Genomic DNA, 20,456 nt, shown 5'->3' with positions numbered 1-20,456 from the left:
GTTATATATGACAATATTTTAAAATCTGTTAAAATCTAAATTTCTAATTATATACAAATTATCATTATGCTATAATGCTACATATTTTCAGTATATCCACAATAATAAGAATTTTAGTCTACAAGAACATGATAATAATTCACTGCTTGCTTGATTTCCATTTCTCATTTGATTTTGTAGGTCACTTTTTAAAAATTCACTGAATAATAGCAAGTATGTTATGTAAGATTAGAATTCATTTCAAACAGAAAATAATGGCCATAAGTAACTTGCTATCAGAAAAGGTAACAATAAAGAATATAGTAACAAAAATGTTTTAGGAAGTACAGCGTGTGCTATTAAATCAGGAGGACTTATTTTTGAACCAGCAAGGAATTCATTGAATTACTTTCAGTCTAGAAATCAATTTATTTTATTTATTAAATTTGTATACAGCCCAATTCACTAATACAGTAACTGGATGGCTTACAATATAATAAAAAGTTTTAAAGTGCTGAAAACAATTAAAATTAGAATAAAAATATTTAAAGTAAAGAACCAAGATGATGGGCAGTCTGGAGATGAGAATCTTCTCCATCTCATCAGCCATCCCCAATGTATAGGCCCTGTCAGCCTGCAAGCCAACCAGCAGAGCAAAATTTTTAGATCCTTCCAGAAGGCCAGGAATATGGGTGTGGATCTCACTTGTGATGGGAGAATATTCCAGAGGATGGAGGCCATAGCAACTATGTTATCATAGTTTGGATATAGCTTATAACACATTTCATTTAACCAAACTGATTTCTCAAAGAATGAGAAATCTATAAGTAGCGGATAGAAGGCAATATGTGTTTTTGTAAATATGTAGCTTGCCTTGCATTAAATTATTTGAGTATATTTTTTATATTCAGTTATGATAAGTTCTAAATATTCTACACAAGTTAAAATATTGCATCCAAGTTTAAACTATGGTGTTTAAACAATATATATTCATATGCAAGAATATAAACAAGTTAATAAAGTAAATAATGCATTTATAGTGAAAAGGAATGTTTTAAAAGCTTACTTCTGAAAGTGAATTTCCAGTAAGAAATTCTGTCTCATCTTCAGTCTGAGCAGTGGATTCTTGAACTAGACCAACAGCTTTAGCTGGTTCCTTATCTCCAGATTCATCACTAAGGTTAGATCTATACAAAAATAGAAACAGTGTTACTTCGTATTTATTCTAAAACCATTTGTTAATACAGTGTTATATTGGATTTAAAGCATAGATTGGAAAAAAATCTGCCTTAAAATATTCAATCATTCTACCATCAAATGATGTCTTTATCTTAGAGATATCATTTTACAGAACTTGTCAAAAAGTAGTACCATTGTGTTATATAAAGATGAATACTGCTATTTTGTTGTATGAATGAGGAAAAAAATCCCTTTGCTTATCTATAGTTTTATTTTCCCAAACATCTTCTGTATAATTACTCACAGCTAAGATGACTGTTGGGTTTATATGACCATCTCTGAAAAGATTCTGTAAAATGAATCTTCTGTATATAACTGAACATTTTGCATATTAAAAAACATTTAAATACTACTGCTTCATTATATAGTGATACCAAAGATAAAAAGTTTTCACCAACCTGGATAACAAGAATTAATACATAACATATCCCTGACAGAATAATTATACCAAGTTTATATCAATAGATGGTCCTAGCAACAAAACACAATCTGCAAAAAAGCAAAAATCACAGTAACAGTGTGGCAATCTATAGTATTTCCTTACCTTAATTGTCCATTCTCTTCAGATGATGCATAAATGTTTTCCATCTCTTCTATATTCAAGCCAAGCTCAGAGCCATAGCTCTGGTGTACAAGCTGCCAGAATTCCTGTTTGGTTAATTTCTGAGAAACAGAAAAAAAATGTACACTAAGAACAATGGCAAGTTGTTTACAAATTAATTATTGATTATTATCTAAGTCAAATCATTCTAACAATCTAAAAGGACTGTTTCATAACAGCATTCAATAAACCCAGTATTAGCATACACAGACAGCTTGTTTTGGGGCTGCCATAACTATTCGTTTTTGCCATCCCAACAGTCTTACACCCTCCCATCCAATTCCTGAAATAACACCCCAAGACATTTTAACTATTGAGAACAGCTGCAACTTCTTAACTCATGTTAGTTGTACAAGGCCACATTAAGTCAGCTGTCTTTGGTTAGAAGCTTCTCTCCTCAAATGTTAAAGAGGCCCTGATCAAAGAACTGCAGCAAAATAGCAAGTGAAGCAGAATGATGTAGACTTAAGAGCAATGTCTTTTCTAAATCAGCAATTTCAGAATATTCTATTGTTATCCTAACCACTACTAGATTGTTTTCCTCTGCCTATCTTGTCAGGAGAACATCTGGTCTCGTGCTGCAGAATAAGACAGGACATGTATTTGACCTTCTATAATGCTACATTTATACCAAATTATCTTTCAGTAGTCTTGTCTTAAGATTAAACATATCCAGCTACTTAAGTCTCTTTTCCAATACAGCACTTCATTTTATCTTTAACCACCTTCATTGCTGTAATGTTGGAATGACCTTAGGAGACTTGGAGAAGATATGCAGCCAAACAAATGGTCAGATAAAAGGCAACTTAGCCCAGAACAGGAATGGGATGGGGCAAGCAGCTCAGAAGGACCCCTAGTTTTGGGGGGTATAAAGAAGATGTGAGGAAGGCACATGTTATTTCAAATTTTGCAAGTTTCTGTTAATAAAACCTTACAATAAAGTAGACTTAGCTCATCTTGTCATGTTTCCTATCTGGTTTGCCTCTAAAGATGATTGCCTTTCTCTGAACCCATTCTAATTTCTCTGACTTCTTCTAAAAACATACTAAGCAGAACTAGAATTTGAGCTCAAAGTTCGGGCTAACCAAAGTACAATAAATATTATGACACTTTTGACTCATTTTATCTTTATAATGTACTATTGTTCCAACTTTTTCCCAATTACCAATATAAGCCAGTTTTATATGTAACATGTGCTATATGTGTGTTTTTCATTTTAGCTTCCTACATGAAGAATTTTGCACTTGCTTCTGTTAAATATCCTTCAGTTACTTTCAGGCTATTTCGCTAACTAATGAAAGTTTTGAATGTTATTGTTCTTTTCTAGGATAGTTATCCCAGTTTCGTTCTTGTAAAAAACTGATAAGGATTCCCTCCATTTCTTCATCCAAGCCATTAATAAAAATAGATGTTTAGAGGGCCCAGAACTAATCCTTGGGGACGCACACTCAAAAATCTCTCTCAAATTTAATGAGGAATTATTGATGAGTGATATTGAGCTATTAATTAGTACCCTAATTAATACTGACTATGCCATGAATGCTAATAGTTTATACGAGTTAAGATCTATTTGAAGACACATATAGTTAGCAAATGTTTAGCATGGATGCTCTTTATTATTCCCAAGGCTTATCATATGTTTTTATGATTGTAACATAATCCTACTATCAGTCATAAAATAATGAAAGCAGAGCAAACAAGCCATAAAAATGACATGTAAGCAAAAATGCAATTTACACAGTACTACACTAAGCCATCTTAGTAGAATTAACTAGGAATTTTTACAATAAATGCTAATACAGTGGAACTCATTATCTGCAGGTTTTGAGTATCCATGGTTAAAAAACAAAGACTCAAATAAATTGTCTATAGTAAATGGTTTAGGTATATGCATTTTTAGGTTTGCAGTTTTGTTTCATCCATCATTTGGCACATTCACAGAATTCTCCTTAGATTTCCTGGTAATCCTACCAAACTGCTACATTCTGATGTTATATTGTCATTCTCTTTCTGCAAGTTACTTCCCCACAGTGAAAATGAGCAATGCACAGGGGAGAACTCTGCTGAGTAAAGTAGCATATGATCACAGAAAATATTGCCATTTATCAACAAGATTAAGCAGATGATTTTTCCATAATTATGGAATTTAAACCACCAATTAGCTTAGGCTCAAACTCCTGTTATCTGCAGTTGCACTATACATGATTGCATGGGGCTGCATTGTATGCTGAAGCAAAAACATGCACAATTAGTAGGATCCACTTATAGTTATGCAATAATTACATTATTACACAGACATTCAACAACCATTTGTCTGAAATGTTATGGGGTTTCCTGCCTAAGCAAGGGGTTGGACTAAAAGATCTCCAAAGCCCCTTTCAACTCTGTTATTCTGTTATTTTCCTGAGATGTAAAAACTGTCCTTCAGCCTCGGAATACAAAAGTCATCAGAAATTGTGATAAAGATACTCTTGTATGCAATAGTTAACAGTCTAATATAGAGAGATACTAAGCAGGACAAATAGGGACCACTTTAAAAAAAATGTATATTGGCCTTCCCATTATAGATGAAAAGTAGAAGAGGAATTTTCCAAGGCGCCTGAAGGCAGGACAAGAAGCAACGGGTGGAAACTAAGCAAGGAGAGAAGCAACCTAGAACTAAGGAGAAACTTCCTGACAGTTAGAACAATTAATCAGTGGAACAACCTGCCTCCAGAAGCAGTGAATGCTCCAACACTGGAGGTTTTTAAGAAGAGACTGGACAACCATTTGTCCGAAATGGTATAGGGTTTCCTGCCTGAGCAGGGGGTTGGACTAGATGACCTCCAAGGTCCCTTCCAACTTTACTATTATCATTATTATTATATAAGAAATAAAGAGAATATAAAGTATTTATTCTCTTCTGAATGAAAAGAGAAGCAGAAATACATAAAGTTGAGACTCTACTCAAATTTTGCTGAGCATGCAACAAATAAAGACTCATTTGAATGCAGGTGGAACAGATTTATTCTTGTGATGTGCTACAATCTTCACCACCCTTGGTGCTCCCTCGATATGATGGCTTATTTTGTCATGGTTGAAGGCAGCTATCTTTGCTTTGTTCCCACAATGCAAATAGTGTGGCTTTTGTTGCCACCTTGCAATACCACACTTACTGAAAATGGTTTAGTTTTGACTAAGCATGATGTAGGAAACAAACTATTGCCATAAAGCATGTTTTTAAGTTAGAATTACACATGATTCAGGACAATATGGCTCAATAAACCACAGTAAAACCTAACAGTAGCTTAGTGTATTAAATGAACCCAGTAGCGACACTGCTATTATTCTGCGAAGATACCATATAATTAATGCATGACATTCAAGAAGGAGGATGTGATATACCCAGTCATTCCATAACTTTTTCTATTTTCTTAATTGCCAACAACAAGCATTTCAAGCAGAGATCTCTCATTTATATTTGGAGATGTTAAGAATTGAATCTAGAGCTTTCTGCATTCTAAGCATATATCTACTATTAGGTTATGGTCATCTTTTAATGATACCCAGTCACTCCATAACTTTTTCTATTTTCTTAATTGCCAACAACAAGCATTTCAAGCAGAGATCTCTCATTTATATTTGGAGATATTAAGAATTGAATCTAGAGCTTTCTGCATTCTAAGCATATATCTACTATTAGGTTATGGTCATTCTTTTAATGATTCCCTTTAATAATGCAAAGAAGCAGTATCAGTGCTTGCTCAAAGGCAACCCATACCATCATGACAATTCTACACATTGAAACACTATGGCTATGTTCATACAACTTGCTTATCTAAATTATTTACCTAATCACTTTCTGGATTTGCACAATCACTAAACCAAAAACTTATTAAATGTCCATAAAAACAAAATTAAAAGTAACCGTAATTAATATACAAATGTAGCTATGTTAGCAGTGTTGGTTAAACTCGATTAAGCCATGCAAATATTTTTCTTCAACTCAAATAACAATGATATTCTTTCTAACTTAAGAATAAGAAAATCTAACTCTATAAAAAAAAATCTATTGAGTCTAAAGAGACTATGGATTTAAGAGCAACAAGTTTCTCATGTAAGCCTGAAATCCTTCTTTCCTTCCACATTCATTTACCTGCAGTCGTCTGCATGAAAAGAGATCAGATTCATAGATTTGCAATACCAAAGTACAGTGAACTTCATAGTGACACTCAGGAAACTGGACACATCATCAGAACAAAGTTAACAGAAGCAACATCAGGGTTGAAGCAACTTTCCGTCACTGAAAATCAGCACTTCCTGAAGTGTCATAATTCTTCCTCCTCAAGCCATTTAACTAACAAAGCAAACTAGAAGCCGGCAAGGTAGGTAAAATTTAATATAAGCTTACCTTGCCTGCACAGAAGTATCTATCAAATAGTGGCAAAATTTACAGAGGCCCCATTTAAAAAGACTCAAAACAAAATTCCACTTTGAGAGAAAAATGTTGCATTTATACAAATTCTACTCCTGGCACTCGGAAAGCTGTGAAAAAGTGGGCAGGTCTGATTTTAGTTCTTAAGTTGTTCCTTGTACCAGCCCAGTTTCAGCTCCTCCCATCAAGGAAACAAATCAACAGTCTGTGAAGCACACAGGTTAAAATTTCTAAAGATCTATCAACTGAGGCTTTTTTTTCCTGTCTCTTGCACAGGTTTCTGGAATATACATAAGACTGAACAGATTCAGAGGGAAATTTCTCTTTTGCTCCTCTCCTAAGAACTGCATTAAGTTATTACAGCATCTCCTGGGAGCGATTTTAAAGCTGCTTGTGTGCTAATGTTGCTGAAAATTCCACTCAAAACTGGTCAAGCTGTACTTCACTGCAAGAGAAGAATTCAATCTACATTCCTAGGTATAGCCTCATCAGATTTCTCTTTAAGCCTTTTGCTAAGATGCACATAGATACCAGCTTGGTAAGCTGTCCCACGCCTCTGGAGAAAGAAACACCTTGAGTTTTCCCCTGAAGGTGATCAGCAGTAATAAGATGCCATTTGATGTATCTGTCCCCCACCTTCCCATTTTCTTCCTGGATTGATGCATATTGTTGGCTGTTTATTTTTCATTGTTTTAAATGTGTGTTTATATTCTACGTTTGATAACATTTGCTTCAGAAGTATTTTCTTTCAGAAAACTGCTAAGTCTGAAATTTTGTGCAGATCATTTAACAGAATAACAGAGTTGGAAGGAACCTTGTATGTCTTTGAGTCCAACCCCCTGCCCAAGCAGGAGACCCTATACCATTCCAGACAAATGGCTGTCCAATCTCTTCTTAAAAACCTCCAGTGATGGAGCACCCACAGCTTCTGAAGGCAAGTCATTCCACTGACTAATTGTTCTCACTGTTAGGAAATTTCTCCTTAGTTCTAAGTTGGATCTGTCCTTGATAAGTTTCCATCTGTTACTTCTTGTCCTGCCCTCAGGTGTTATGGAGAATTGGTTGACCCCCTCTTCCCTTGACAGTTCCTCAAATACTGGAACATTGCTATTATGTCATCCCTAATCTTTCTTTTCACTAGACCAGACATACCCATCACCTATAATTGATCTTCATATGTTTTAGTCTCCAGCCCCCTAAGCATCTTTGTTGCTCTTCTTTGCCCTCTTTCTACCATCTCAACATCTTTATTGTATTGTGGTGACCAAAATGGATGCAGTATTCCAAGTGTGGTTTTGCCAAAGTAGTATAAAGCAATGCTAACACTTCATATGACCTTATGATTCCTTTGTTGATGCACCCTAGGACCACATTGGCTTAGGGTTTTTTTAGTTAGTTTTAGTGAAAGGTAGTTAGTTTCACTGTTAGAAATCTTTGTGGGAAGAATGTATGTGTTTGCAAGCAAGATTGTTATAAATCTGCACACCTTAAAGGATTATTAATTATCTGGAAACATCTGACCCTGAAATCTATTGAATTTTTTCTTTTCCTATTTTTTTCAACTATGAAAATCTTAGAATATAACAAAATATTATAGATTGGGAGTATACAATACCACAAAGAGTTCTTAATTATCTATCCAATTCCATCTAAGTACTAACTTCCTTATTATGTAACCTATTGTTTTCCAAATATAACCAACCACTATAATAATGACCTTTTTTTTTTTTAAAAAAAAAAGGCTGCATTACTGTCTTTTAGAATTCGAGTGCATTAAATGCATAAAGCATTTCAAATTCTAGGGTTAGGGTTAGGGTTAGGGTTCACAAACAAGATATATGTATATTTCTCAGTGACCCCTAGGATATGTCCAAATAACCCCTTTGGAGATAATTTCCCACTTCCCTAGTTTTAAGAACCACTAAGGTAGGAGATAATGTTTTTGAAGTCTTTTCTGAATTGGGAAAACCCTGCACACATAAAGGTTTATTCAGGGAAGGTACATTGACATTATTTTACTAGTATATAGTTTTTATATCAGCAATCTTTCAAACTTGTGATCGTCTATACACAGAATACCATCTGAAAAATGCAAATTACCATTTTGTTTCCCTCCAACATTTGGATCTCAAAATGTGTTACAGGTAGTCCTTGACCCACAACTACAATTGAGCCCAAAATATCTGTTGCTAAGTGAGACAGTTGTTAAGTGAGTTTTACCTCATATTACAACCTTTCTTGCCACAGTTGTTAAGTGAATCACTGCAGTTGTTATGTTAGTAACACAGTTGCTAAATGAATTTGACTTCCCCACTGACTTTGCTTCTCAGAAGGTCACAAAAGTTGATCACATGATCTCAGGATACTGCAACCATAAATAGTCATAAATACGAACTAGTTGTCAAACATCTGAATTTTGATCACATGAAACACGGAGATGCAGCAAGGGTATTAAGGTTGAGAAACAGTCATACATTTTTCTGTGCCATTGTAACTTTGAATGGTCACTAAATGAACTGTTATAAGTCAAGGACTACCCATACTTAATTGCAATTGTTAATATGACAGAAGAGGAATGTTATTAAAACATAATAAAAGTAACTATAGTAATTATATTTAACTTTAATTACAGGTACATATAAATACATTTTGGGTTTTGATCTGGCCCCATCCATTACTTTTGAAGTTCTGTCTCACCTAACCCAGAATAAGCTCTTCACTCTTAGGTTGAAATAATACATCTGATAGAAACAAGGCCATGCAATATTTCTGAATTTGGATCAGGTGAAAATTTAGCATAAAGATGCAAGCAGAGAAGGATAGAAAGCTGCTTGTTTTTGATGAGTGATTCTGGAATTTCTCCAGCTAAAACCATTCTAAATCAGCCTAAAATTATCTACGTAAAAGTGATTAAAATCTATATCAATCCATGATAAAGGGCAGATGATAGATATAAACACATAGAAAAACATACAAATTAGCTATCTTATGCTTTCCTTTTTCTTGAACATACTGTAGGTTATTCCTTGCAGAACCCAGTCAAATTGTCAAATCAAGATAAGGTTCAAAATTTTCACATGGTACTAAAACACATTATACATTGAAGCCAGGAAAATTCTCAAACAGATGTCCATTTTTTAAAAAATAAACTTCATTTGCCCTTATTTTGTCAGATGTTAATTTGTGAATAAATAAATAAATAAAATGTGGAAATTTAAATTTAAAGAAAGATTTTAACTTTGGGAGTTATATCTAACTCAAAATATTTTTTAAATAAATACTCAGGCCAATTTCATTTATTTATAAAGTACATCAAGTCTACTACCCCTGCCATCCAATGTTTATCCGTAGATTATAGAGCTTCAATTTTAAAATAATTATTATGTAACAAAAAAAATCTTACATCAAAAGCTGTGAAATATCAGTACAAATTACCAATGTATAAATACAAATGGTAAGGCAACAGTTTCAAAGATATCTGACTGGTACTGTTTTACTGATATTGGTACTGTTTCATTACAGCATTCAAAATAAGTCAGGACCTCAGATATTTCACAGCTATGTAAAAACTTACCTTCTCCAACAATGCATTTTGCCATAATCGAAATATATTGAGGTAGGTTCTGTCTCTGGCACTGAAGGAAGTGAAGAAAAACTGCAAAACAAAATGGTAATTTGCATGAAAAATATTAAAAGTAATCTACAAATCAGTCAACCCTATTTCAAATAAAAAGATATTAAATCAGAGTCAATGGATTTTTAGAAGTCTCTAAGAAGGACTAAATTATACAGTGTTCAGCCGTTTACAATCCTATACATATTTACTTATATAAAAGTTTCATTAAGTTCAGTCAGGTTTACTATTATTTATTCTATCTGGTTTTTTGCCTTTCTGGTTACAGGGTATTTACTCCCAAGCAAATGGATATACTCCAAATGTATATTTACACTATCATAAAAGTAAGTCTCAATAAACGTAGTAGGTTCATCAGATATAAATGGTATATAGTCAAGTTCTAACATGATTTGCAAATTATTACTATTATTATTATTATTATCCAATTTATTTGAGGGCCACCTCACAGCAAAACTAAATAATAGTATTTAAAAATTCATAACTTTCCTTTCCAAGTGCAACATAATAAAGCATTTTTTGGCTCTTACATGCACATGCCCATTCACATGTTCTAAAAGCCTAGATGCATTCCTGATTGATAGAGGAAGAGCCTCAATGCAAAGTAAGCATTCATACCTTCTCAAATATTACTTTATCCTTCCTCCTCCTACTTTCCCCAAAGCAACAATCCCCTTAGATGGGTTGGGCTGAGAGAGTGACTGGCCCAACTGACTTTCATGCCTAAGTCAGGACTCGAATTCAGTATCCTGCTTTCTTAACAGCATCTTAACCGCACACCAAACTGGTTTTGTTTAGTTTAGTTTTGGACAGTTTCTCCAGCCCCCTAGACATATAGACTAGAACATCCTTCATCAGGCACATAGTACAGGTAGTCCTCGACGTACAGCAGTTCATTTAGTGACCGTTCAAAGTTACAATGGCACTGAATAAAGTTACTTAAGACTATTTTTCACATTTATGACTGTTGCAGCATCCCCATAGTCACATGATCAAAATTCAGATGCTTGGCAACTAACTTACATTTATGACATGATCTTTCCTGCAGAATCAACTGCAGTGATTCACTTAACAACTGTGGCAAGAAAGGTGGTAAAATGGAGCAAAATTCACTTAACAGCTGTCTCACTTAGCAACAGAAATGTTGGGCTCAGTTGTGGTGATAAGTTGAGGACTACCTGTAATGGCCATGTCAAATTAGAGTAATGGGAACTGAAGACCTATAACTTTGGAGAGCATGGTGAAAAAAAGATAATTTGGTGTTGTGGTTAAGTCACCAGGCTAGAACCCGGGACACCATGATTCTAGTTCTGCCTTAGGCACAAAGACAGCTGGGTTACCTTGGGCCAGTCACTCTCTCTCAGCCCAAAGAAGGAGACAATAGCAAGCTACTTCTGAAAATGTTGCAAGAAAACTTCACTGACTAGTCTAGGGAGTCACCAGGAATCAACATTGACTCAAAGGCATATGCACACACACCCTCACAGGGAAAGCTAACTAACAAGAAAGACTGGCTTTTGTCTGTTGGAGGGAGGGAGGGAGGGAGGAAGGGAGGAAGGAAGGAAGGAAGGAAGGAAGGAAGGAAGGAAGGAAGGAAGGAAGGAAGGAAGGAAGGAAGGAAGGAAGGAAGGAAGGAAGGAAGGAAATTGGCTGCCTCAAGAAATGTCTCCATTAAATAGAGATACAAGTAAGAATATTGTACCTTCTCCCCTTCTGTAGCAATTTGGATAGCATTTGGAATAAGCCGAGCCGTCTTCTCTTTTGTCATGAAGGTTATGTCCTTCAGAGCGATAGAAATCTGAAGTTTGAAATACACATAAAACAAGCCACTTAAAAGCTAACGCTGAAACAACATATAAAATGAATATAATTAAAGCAATAGTTTCCACATGATTTCATTTAATTTAGCATTACTACTCATATCAAAACCCTTCCTTTAAAAAAATTGGAAGAGTTAGAAACAACCTAAACATATTGGGTTTCTTTATGGGTTTCCTTATGAAAATCATACAAACTAATATAGAAATCTTATCATAAAAATGAACACTTAAAATTCTTAGCGTGAAAATATACTCTCTGTGCCAATACTGTCTGTACATGTGTATGAATGTATGTAGGTATTTATGTGTACATAGAGATATATGCAATGTATTTTGGATACACACATTTCTTAAAGCAAACATGCCTTACCATAGTCTCCCATCTGAAGATGTTGCTGTAGAAACAGATCCAGTTTTCAGACAGATATAAGCGTCCTTGAAGGAGGATATCTTTTTGGAGGGCACAGGCATAATCTAAAGAAAAGTATTATATTTTTATAACATTTTAAAAGTGTAGCCAAATGCTTAATTAAGTTCCTCAATAATTATTTTTATTCATTATTTATTTGTTGACTATTTTGTTAAATGATAAAACCATTCCTACATTGCCTGTGTGCACCTTTTTTTGAACAGCTTCAAATACAGATCCCTGATCTTTACATGCATCTTAAAACATACCTTGATGTTAGCTTAAAGTCAAGATTGCCTAGAGGCAAAACTAATCTTGAATGGAGAGCCTATTATGGGTGTGAACTCATTGGACATTATTATAATGTGCAATCTTCTCTCTCATAACTAAGTTCAAGAGAAACTAGATTTTTTTTTAACAGCAAATGGTGGGTGTGTACTATAATTGACACTAATGATTCCAAAAAGATGACTTCACTTAAACTTCTCACTCTTTCCTAAGTAAGTTTGTTAAATGATTTGATTTTCTCACCTTCTATCAGCTATGGCATTCTTAGACATGTGAGTCTAAATTATTATCAAAAGCAATAAACTAAGCTTTAGAGTTAAATTACCCCTCAAGAAAGCTCCGTAATTTTAACAATTATATTAATTTCAAGAACCTTTTCTCAGCTATATTAGAAAATACTATAAATATTAAGTAAAAGAGTTTTTAATTACAACTTTCAGCTTCTAAATCCTTGCTGTGTTATTGTTTGGGAAAATTAGTACTGTGAAACATGATTCAAAGGATAAAGCCAAAGGATTAAAAATACATGGAATAAGACAAAGATGCACACCTGCTTGCATAATTTAATTACAGTATTTGTAGGAAATGGTTACAGATGTACTGGCTAGGAACATGAGTGTGTGCATACTTTGGGATGCAAAAATATCATGTTGATTGAGATTTGGAATGATTTGCAGTCTGTGATTATATCATGTAGTTAGGAATATAAATCTATCGAAGACCAAAATAGTTGTGTTTGACAGGGAAATGGAATGGGTAACTGCAAATTATATACAAATGGTGAAAAACTAAGCAAGTAGACAAATGCATGTTTCTGGGAATATTTATTAAAGATGGAGAAATACAAATGCTGGTAGAAACAGCATTAAGGAAAATTAATGGCCTATGTTGCTGGGAATGTAATGGGAATGAGTTGCTGTGTAAAAGACTCAAGAATGAATTTGCCCTGAAAGAAGGTGGGTTGAATACAAAAGTGAGTAAACCATGTGAAAATAAATAGTTTAGTCACAGAGAAAATGAATGCGAGTCAAATTATGAAACAAACACATGAAAGAAAAATTATATACAAGGTCAAGATAAAGGGAAAGATTTGGAAACTCATGATTGGATGGTGTTGAAAAAGAAAGATCAGCATCTTAAAGAAAAGATAGGAAGGAAAGTATAGATATGGTGGTTTTCAAGAATGGAAAGATACGGAGAATATAAGAACAGTGTTGGTATAAATTAGATATATTCCTTCTTTTTTCTTATCTCATATCTTTAATTTGTTTGGTTACTATCTCTTATTTGTTTTGTACATGTTGCACAATGTCTTTAACCCAAAAGGGAACAGCATGATGAAAATGTGTGTGTGTGTGTATCTTTTGCACTAGATGGAATCTGTGTTTGGCTTCCACATTTTAAAAGTTCTAAAGTGGCATGTTAACCCATCTGTGTAAGTATTGCTAGTTAAAAAATATCAGCTATAAAAGAAAATTTTCTGCCATTATATTTGACATAGTTACTGTTATGAATAAAACAGGACATCAAACCTATTGTGAGTTTTAAGATACAGAGTCAGGGTTTTAACAAATTGTGGATCCAGAATCATAAACCCTGTCTCCTTTTACCTGGGAGCTACATAGGTTTCATATTCTTTCTGTGCTATATTGTCTCTATCAAAAAAGAAATTACTTCTGACCATTACACAAGTGTTAAGAGGAAGGACTGACTTCAGGGAATCCTAAATTTTTCTTATTGTTTCTAAAATGGCTACAGCTCTTTTTGTTCTTGAAAAACTTAAAAACACGAAAATAAATACTTACAAGTCCTTAGGAATTTCAGAGTATATTTCTCTCTTTTTTTAAAAAAAAAATCACCTGTAATAACCTCAGACTCTGCATTACATGTTAAATGGCTGATGAGTATGGTTGTGAAACTAACCCAGATTCACAACAATCCTGACTGTCATCTGTATGTCTGGCAGATTACATGCATTCTCAAAACACATTCACTTACCTCAAATATAGAATCTACATCATCAGAAGGAAGAGTGATATGCTTTGAATCATGTTTAAAGTCAGATTAAATGAGCCTTTTTAACAAAAAGGAATTCAAGTTGTTGAGGCCTGTTTTTGTTTTAAAAGCAAGAGAAACTCTGAACCCAAGGCTGAACATCCTGGAATTCAACATTTCTCCACAGCTTTGAAATTAGCTGATTGGCATTTCTAATGGAGGAAGAGAAATCCAGATACAGTAGAACCAGAAATATAACTGTTTCAAGAGTTATTTTTAAAGAAATATAGAAAGATTTGGTTAGGAATCTGCAATTAGTCATTTGATTTATTTTGATGTATCCACATTAGTTAACCTTTTATTGACTTTTGTCTTCCTATCTCTGCATAAATTGGGAAATAGAATACAGAGCATTATATTTTGAATTATGTTAATGAATATAGATTTACTGACTTTAATAATTTTTCCTTGATAAGTTCCAAATGTGCTTTTTCAAGAGGCAACTTTCTTGTTTTTCTTTGAAGATGTTTCGCTTCTCATCTAAGTAGTTTTTTAGAACTGAAAAACTTATTGGGTGAGAAGCGAAACGTCTTCAAAGAAAAACAAGAATATCCAGTTACCTCTTGAAAAAGCATCTTCGGGACAACTATGATCCAGATGACTGAGAATCTCCACAGACATTTCCTTGATAAACTGTAATTCTGTAAAATTTGAAATCAAACAATAAGCAGTTTGTAGCAGGCTAGCACCATCCTGTGGTCTTCGAATAGTATTGCACATTATTTTAAATTTTGTACATTCTACTAAATTAACAAGTTGTCTCTTCTCTGTGAGTTAATCAGATCTGAAAGGTTTTTTCCCCTTAACTTTGAATATCTGAATAGTGATATTTATAAATAAGATATGTACATAATAGACTTTTTCTATTTCTTTTAATAATGGTTGATTTTGTTTCTCTCTTGTGAAATTGGCCCATCTGCCATATCTGTGGGAAAAAAATGGGCTAATATCCTCCCTACATGCCTCAATTCTACAGGGTCAGAGGCAGAACTGTATAATTTCTTTTCCTTTTCAACTATAGTTCATACTAATAAATATTTACATGTCAGGTCCAAAACCAAGAATGATACATGGTGATTCTTACAAGCAGAGTTCAGACTGACCATTCTACTAAGTGCATCTACAATATAATCTGTGATTATTGGGGGAGGAGGGCTGTCTTCACTCTCTTTTTCTCACACATAATACCTGGACTGAGTTGTCTCTTACTCCTCTGGAATGCAGGCCCTGCCTCCTGAAAATCCACCTCCTTATTTCATTCCATCACATTATCTAAACTTTTGAATTGGAAAGTTCAGTTATATTTTACTGCCTTTCTACTCAGTAATGTCATTTTTCTTACCCACTACGAGCCTTTCCAAATCTGGCAGGTGTGAGAATTGTTTCTTGAATTCTTCATTCCGATATTTGTAAGTAGAACTTGAGATCTGCAGAAATAATGAACTTTAAGTATAAATCCAGCTTTCCTTTGATTTATTAGAGACAATGCTATATTCAGAGTATTGTCAGGAAGGGTTATAGAAATTATTTTGGATCATGAGTTTTTTTAGTTGATAATTTAGTATTTTCTAATATCATCTATTTTTCATTTATACTATTGCTATTGAAAGATGATATAGAAAATAAGTTTCAAACATTAGTCCAGACTAATTTTTCTCTTAGATGACAGAGACAATTAAGAGCATGCACTTATACATTCAATAGAAGAAAATAATTAATTTCCAATATTGCAAGAAAGATTCTTTCAAATTAAAGACTATTTTATTCTTTTAATAGATTGATTTGGCCATTTTTCTTTGTGTCTGGGGAAAAAATATCTGCCCAACCCAAGGAAATATAGGTAAAAATAAAAAATCTGGGGAGCTAGTATTCTAGATGTCCAGCTTTGTGAGCTCTTAATATCCCTATTATAATATATCATACCCTAAGCCAGTGGTGGCGAACCTATGGCACGCGTGCCAGAGGCAGCACTCAGAGCCCTCTCTGTGGGCACACACGCCATGTCCCAGAGATGGCAACTGTCCCTATTCAACCAGCCGTCTGCTAACTCGCTGAGGTCCTACATGGCCAGATGCATCCCAGCACCCATGTGCTCGCTGGCCTCTGTGTGCAGGGGCTGATGGTGTTAGGCAGCCACCGCCCCGGCCCATCTCACCTTGCCCTGTGACAATGGCACCCCCACCTTGCCTTGCCTCACCCCACAGGATGAGCCTCCTGCCCACCGCCCCACCTGCCAGAGACCCCCTGGATCTCCCCCAACTGTGCCCAGACCCCACAGGTGTCCCTCCCCATGAGCAACATCAAGGTGATCACGCCCACCTTGGCCACACCCACCCAATCTGCCATGACCACCACAGCCACACCCACCCAGTGGGCCATGCCCACCTGGCATCCAGCGATAAATAAGTGGGTTTTGGGTTGTAGTTTGGGCACTCGGTCTCTAAAAGGTTCACCATCACTGCCCTAAGCCTTTATAGCATTGTGTCTTTTTCCAGTGAGCTGAATACAAAACCTTTTTTAAAAAGTTCATTTATATAAGGATATGCTTCTTTTAAGTAAAGAATACAGGTTATCCATTCTTATCTCAAGAAAAGATTGTGGAATGTGAAGTAGCTCAAATTAAGCTTTTGTTTTCTTAGAGACAAGTTGCATGCCTTGAGAGTAATCCACAAGTTGATTTTTCCATGCACAATAATTTTTGGTAAAAAAAACCCATATAGATTGGAAGGACAAGGAAATAATTCTTAACACAACTGCTTGAACAATTAAAAGGCAACTTTTTCATTTCTAAGTATAAATGTTTCCATCTAGCTCAAGGACATATGAATAGAATTAAAATGATGTATAATTATATTCTCCCTTTTTTTTTTTTACAATCATAGCCATACAGAAATGAGACCTCCCTCTTCATCATTTTTCCTGATCCTAGTGCACTCTTAAACTTCCAATAATCCAAGAAGGGAAAAATGCAAGCCTCTGTCATTTTGCTTGGAAAATAGGAAATCGCATCCTTGAAATCAGTTTCAAGCAAACTGTCTCTGCTCTGTTTACTCCCACAGGCTTAATGTGCTTTTCCTTCAAATAAAAAGAAAACCACAGAATGAACACAAAAACCAGACTAAAGATAATCCTGGGTAAACTTCTCTGACCTCACTACCACAGGAGGCTCTGGTCTACCTCCCAAATATCCCACATTGATAGGTGCTAAAAGGGACAGCAGCATCCAGAATAATCTCATGGAGCATGTAAAATGGCATTCCACCCCCACACAGCTATACAACGTTTATTTTGGCCAGTGCAGAAGAAAGCCTATTAAGACATTTGAAACAGAAACAGCAATATGTAACTGGGGTAACCTGACTTTCTTTCAAGGTGTAAATCAATCTTCCCATTTTTTAATACGTAAGTGTGCCACTCTTTGAAAAGAGCATTAAACACATAATTTAAACCAGGTTTAATGCTCTTCCAGAAAAACACTAGATGCAGATATATAAGGAGCCTGCATAATTAAGCCACCAAGAGTAGTCTTGTGGTGAGATGGGTGGCAAATAAACTTAATAACAAATAATCCCTATATGGTCCTTTGAGAAGCCTGTATGTATGTATGTATGTATGTATGTATGTATGTATGTATGTATGTATGTATGTATGTATGTATGTATGTATGGTATGGTATGGTATGGTATGGTATGGTATGGTATGGTATGGTATGGTATGGTATGGTATGGTATGTATGTATCACATTTGTATGGTTGCCCATTTCATGTAATAACTCTATCTTTTATAGAGCCTGATCAAAATATTTTTGAATAGCTATGCCAAGTGATTTGAAGGAGGGGGCACATCAGCAACACCAAAAAAAGGTCAGTGTTTCCAGCATTGTAAATGAGGTGTTTCAGAACATTCCGCTAATGAGGGTTGTGCTGAATAAACAGTAATGGCTAAAGATCAGTCCACATGAGACATATATTCATATTCATGGAATCCAAGTGTGGTGCAAGGTCCTTGTGAGATACCTGGAGAAAGATCTTGCTCAGTGATCTGGAAATAGTTCAGTCCTGTTGAATCTAAGTAAATATTCAGGCTCCTCAGTGTTATCAATGCAACTACCTTTCAATCAGACTCTTGTTCCTCCTGGTTGGTAAAAGCTTCTAGGACAGTGATTGGCAGGGTTCACGCAGTGATAAATTCCTCATTGCAAGAGGGGACATTCCCAGCACCTTTTAAGGAGGCCCTGGTTTGCCCTGTCCTAAAAAAGAATGATTCCACCTGCCTGGACAATTTTTATCCAGCCTCCCAGCTTTCCTTTTTAGAGAAGGTGATAGAAAAGGTGGCTGCTTGGCAGTTTCAGATGGTCCTGGATGAAACAGATTTCCTAAACCACTTTCAGTCACGTTTCAGGCTGGCTATGGGACAGATCATCCACTGGCCGCACTTATCTCTGGCGAGGGCGGGATGGTAGTAGTGCAGTCATCCTGGCTGTTCTTGACCTCTCAGCAGCCTTCCATACTATTGATCATGATAACCTTTCTCCAAGGCTGATCCCAATTGGTATTGATAGGGAATAAAAGATCCAGCCCTCAGCCACTCTCTTATGGCATACTGGAGGGCTCAGTACTCTCTCCCCTCCTGTTTAACATTTACACGAAGCTGCTATGTGAGATCATCCATCACCATGGGTTGAGATGTCATCAATATGCTGATGATATTCAACTTTACATCTCCATATATGGTGACCCAAGTGATGCTGTCGCTACCCTCTTATAGTACCTGAAACCTGTAGGGGCCTGGATGGGGGACAATGGGCTACAACTGAACCCTGGCAAGACTGAGTCGCTTTGGGTGCATGGAGCTTCAAGATCCAGCTCTTTGACATCTTTAGTTCTGGACAACTTGCATTATCTCATTCAGGCTCAGTTCATAACTTAGAGGCTCTCCTGATTTCTGCTCAAAGAACAGGTGACAGTTGTGGCTAGGAGATCCTTTGCACACCTTTGGTTTGCGCATCATTGCAGTCTTTCCTAGAGCAGGACTCCCTGCTCTCAATCACTCAAGTCCTAATCATCTCTCATCTGGATTGCTGCAATACAGTTTACATGGAGCACCCCTTAAAATACATTAGGAAGCTTCAACTGGTACAAAGTGCAGCAGCATGAGCAATCTCTGGGGCCCATAGAATGACCAGTGTTACACCACTGCTTCATGAGCTGCATTGACTGTCGGTTTGCTTCCAAGTGCAATTCAAGATATTGGTTATGACTTTTAAAGCCCTCCATGGCATAGCCCCAGATTACTTGATGAACCATCTCGTCCCACTAAGACAAGAATACCCTACTCGTGCCAACAGAGAAGGCCTGTTGAGGATCCCACCGTTTAAGAAACTCCAACTGACAGAATCCAGGACAAGAGTCTTTACTGCTGTAGCGCTGGTCCAGGATAAAGTTTGCCGCCATCCTCCTATCCTCCCGCAAGGACCTCAAGAGCTGGTTCTACTGTTTGGTCTAGGGACCAAATAGGAGAGTACCACACTGGAAGTAGCTGCTGGACTAATTAGCTGATCTCACCCCCATCTCCCCATGCATCCTGCTCTCCCTCCGTCCATCTTTTAATTCATATTATTGTAACAGATTTTATCTTCCTGGGCTCCAAGATCGCCACAGATGGGGACTGCAGCCAAGAAATTAAAAGACGCTTGTTCCTGGGGAGGAAAGCTATGGCAAATCTAGACAGCATACTAAAAAGCAGAGACATCACCCTACCAACAAAAGTACGTATAGTCAAGGCCATGGTTTTCCCAGTGCAATGTATGGCTGTGAAAGTTGGACCATAAGAAAGGCTGAGCGCAAAAGAATTGAGGCCTTTGAACTATGGTGCTGGAGAAGACTCCTGCGAGTCCCCTGGACTGCAAGGCGCAAACCGGTCAGTCCTAGAGGAGATCAACCCTGACTGCTCTTTAGAAGGCCAGATCCTGAAGTTGAAACTCAAATGCTTTGGCCACCTAATGAGAAGGAAGGACT

The 20,456-nt window shown here is 35.9% G+C and overlaps 1 protein-coding gene across 1 annotated transcript in view; it reads right to left on the bottom strand.

Annotated features, from left to right (window-relative positions):
- Positions 1–19,892, bottom strand: part of GRAMD1C (GRAM domain containing 1C) — a 36,987-nt gene extending 17,095 nt beyond the window's left edge. Inside the window, exons 1-7 of the mRNA XM_015816862.1 lie at positions 19,770–19,892; positions 15,782–15,866; positions 12,058–12,161; positions 11,570–11,665; positions 9,808–9,888; positions 1,763–1,881; positions 1,046–1,166 (exon numbers count right to left, since the gene is read on the bottom strand). Of these exons, the coding sequence (XP_015672348.1) occupies positions 1,046–1,166; positions 1,763–1,881; positions 9,808–9,888; positions 11,570–11,665; positions 12,058–12,161; positions 15,782–15,866; positions 19,770–19,892 (729 nt within the window). The remainder of the gene's footprint in view (positions 1–1,045; positions 1,167–1,762; positions 1,882–9,807; positions 9,889–11,569; positions 11,666–12,057; positions 12,162–15,781; positions 15,867–19,769) is intronic.
- Positions 19,893–20,456: the final 564 nt, after the last annotated feature.

Source organism: Protobothrops mucrosquamatus, unplaced genomic scaffold (assembly GCF_001527695.2).
Source record: "Protobothrops mucrosquamatus isolate PMUCROS unplaced genomic scaffold, P.Mucros_1.0 scaffold514, whole genome shotgun sequence".
NCBI classification, from domain to species: domain Eukaryota; kingdom Metazoa; phylum Chordata; class Lepidosauria; order Squamata; family Viperidae; genus Protobothrops; species Protobothrops mucrosquamatus.
Note: the sequence above shows the minus strand (reverse complement) of the source record. Positions and strands in the feature narration are given on the sequence as shown.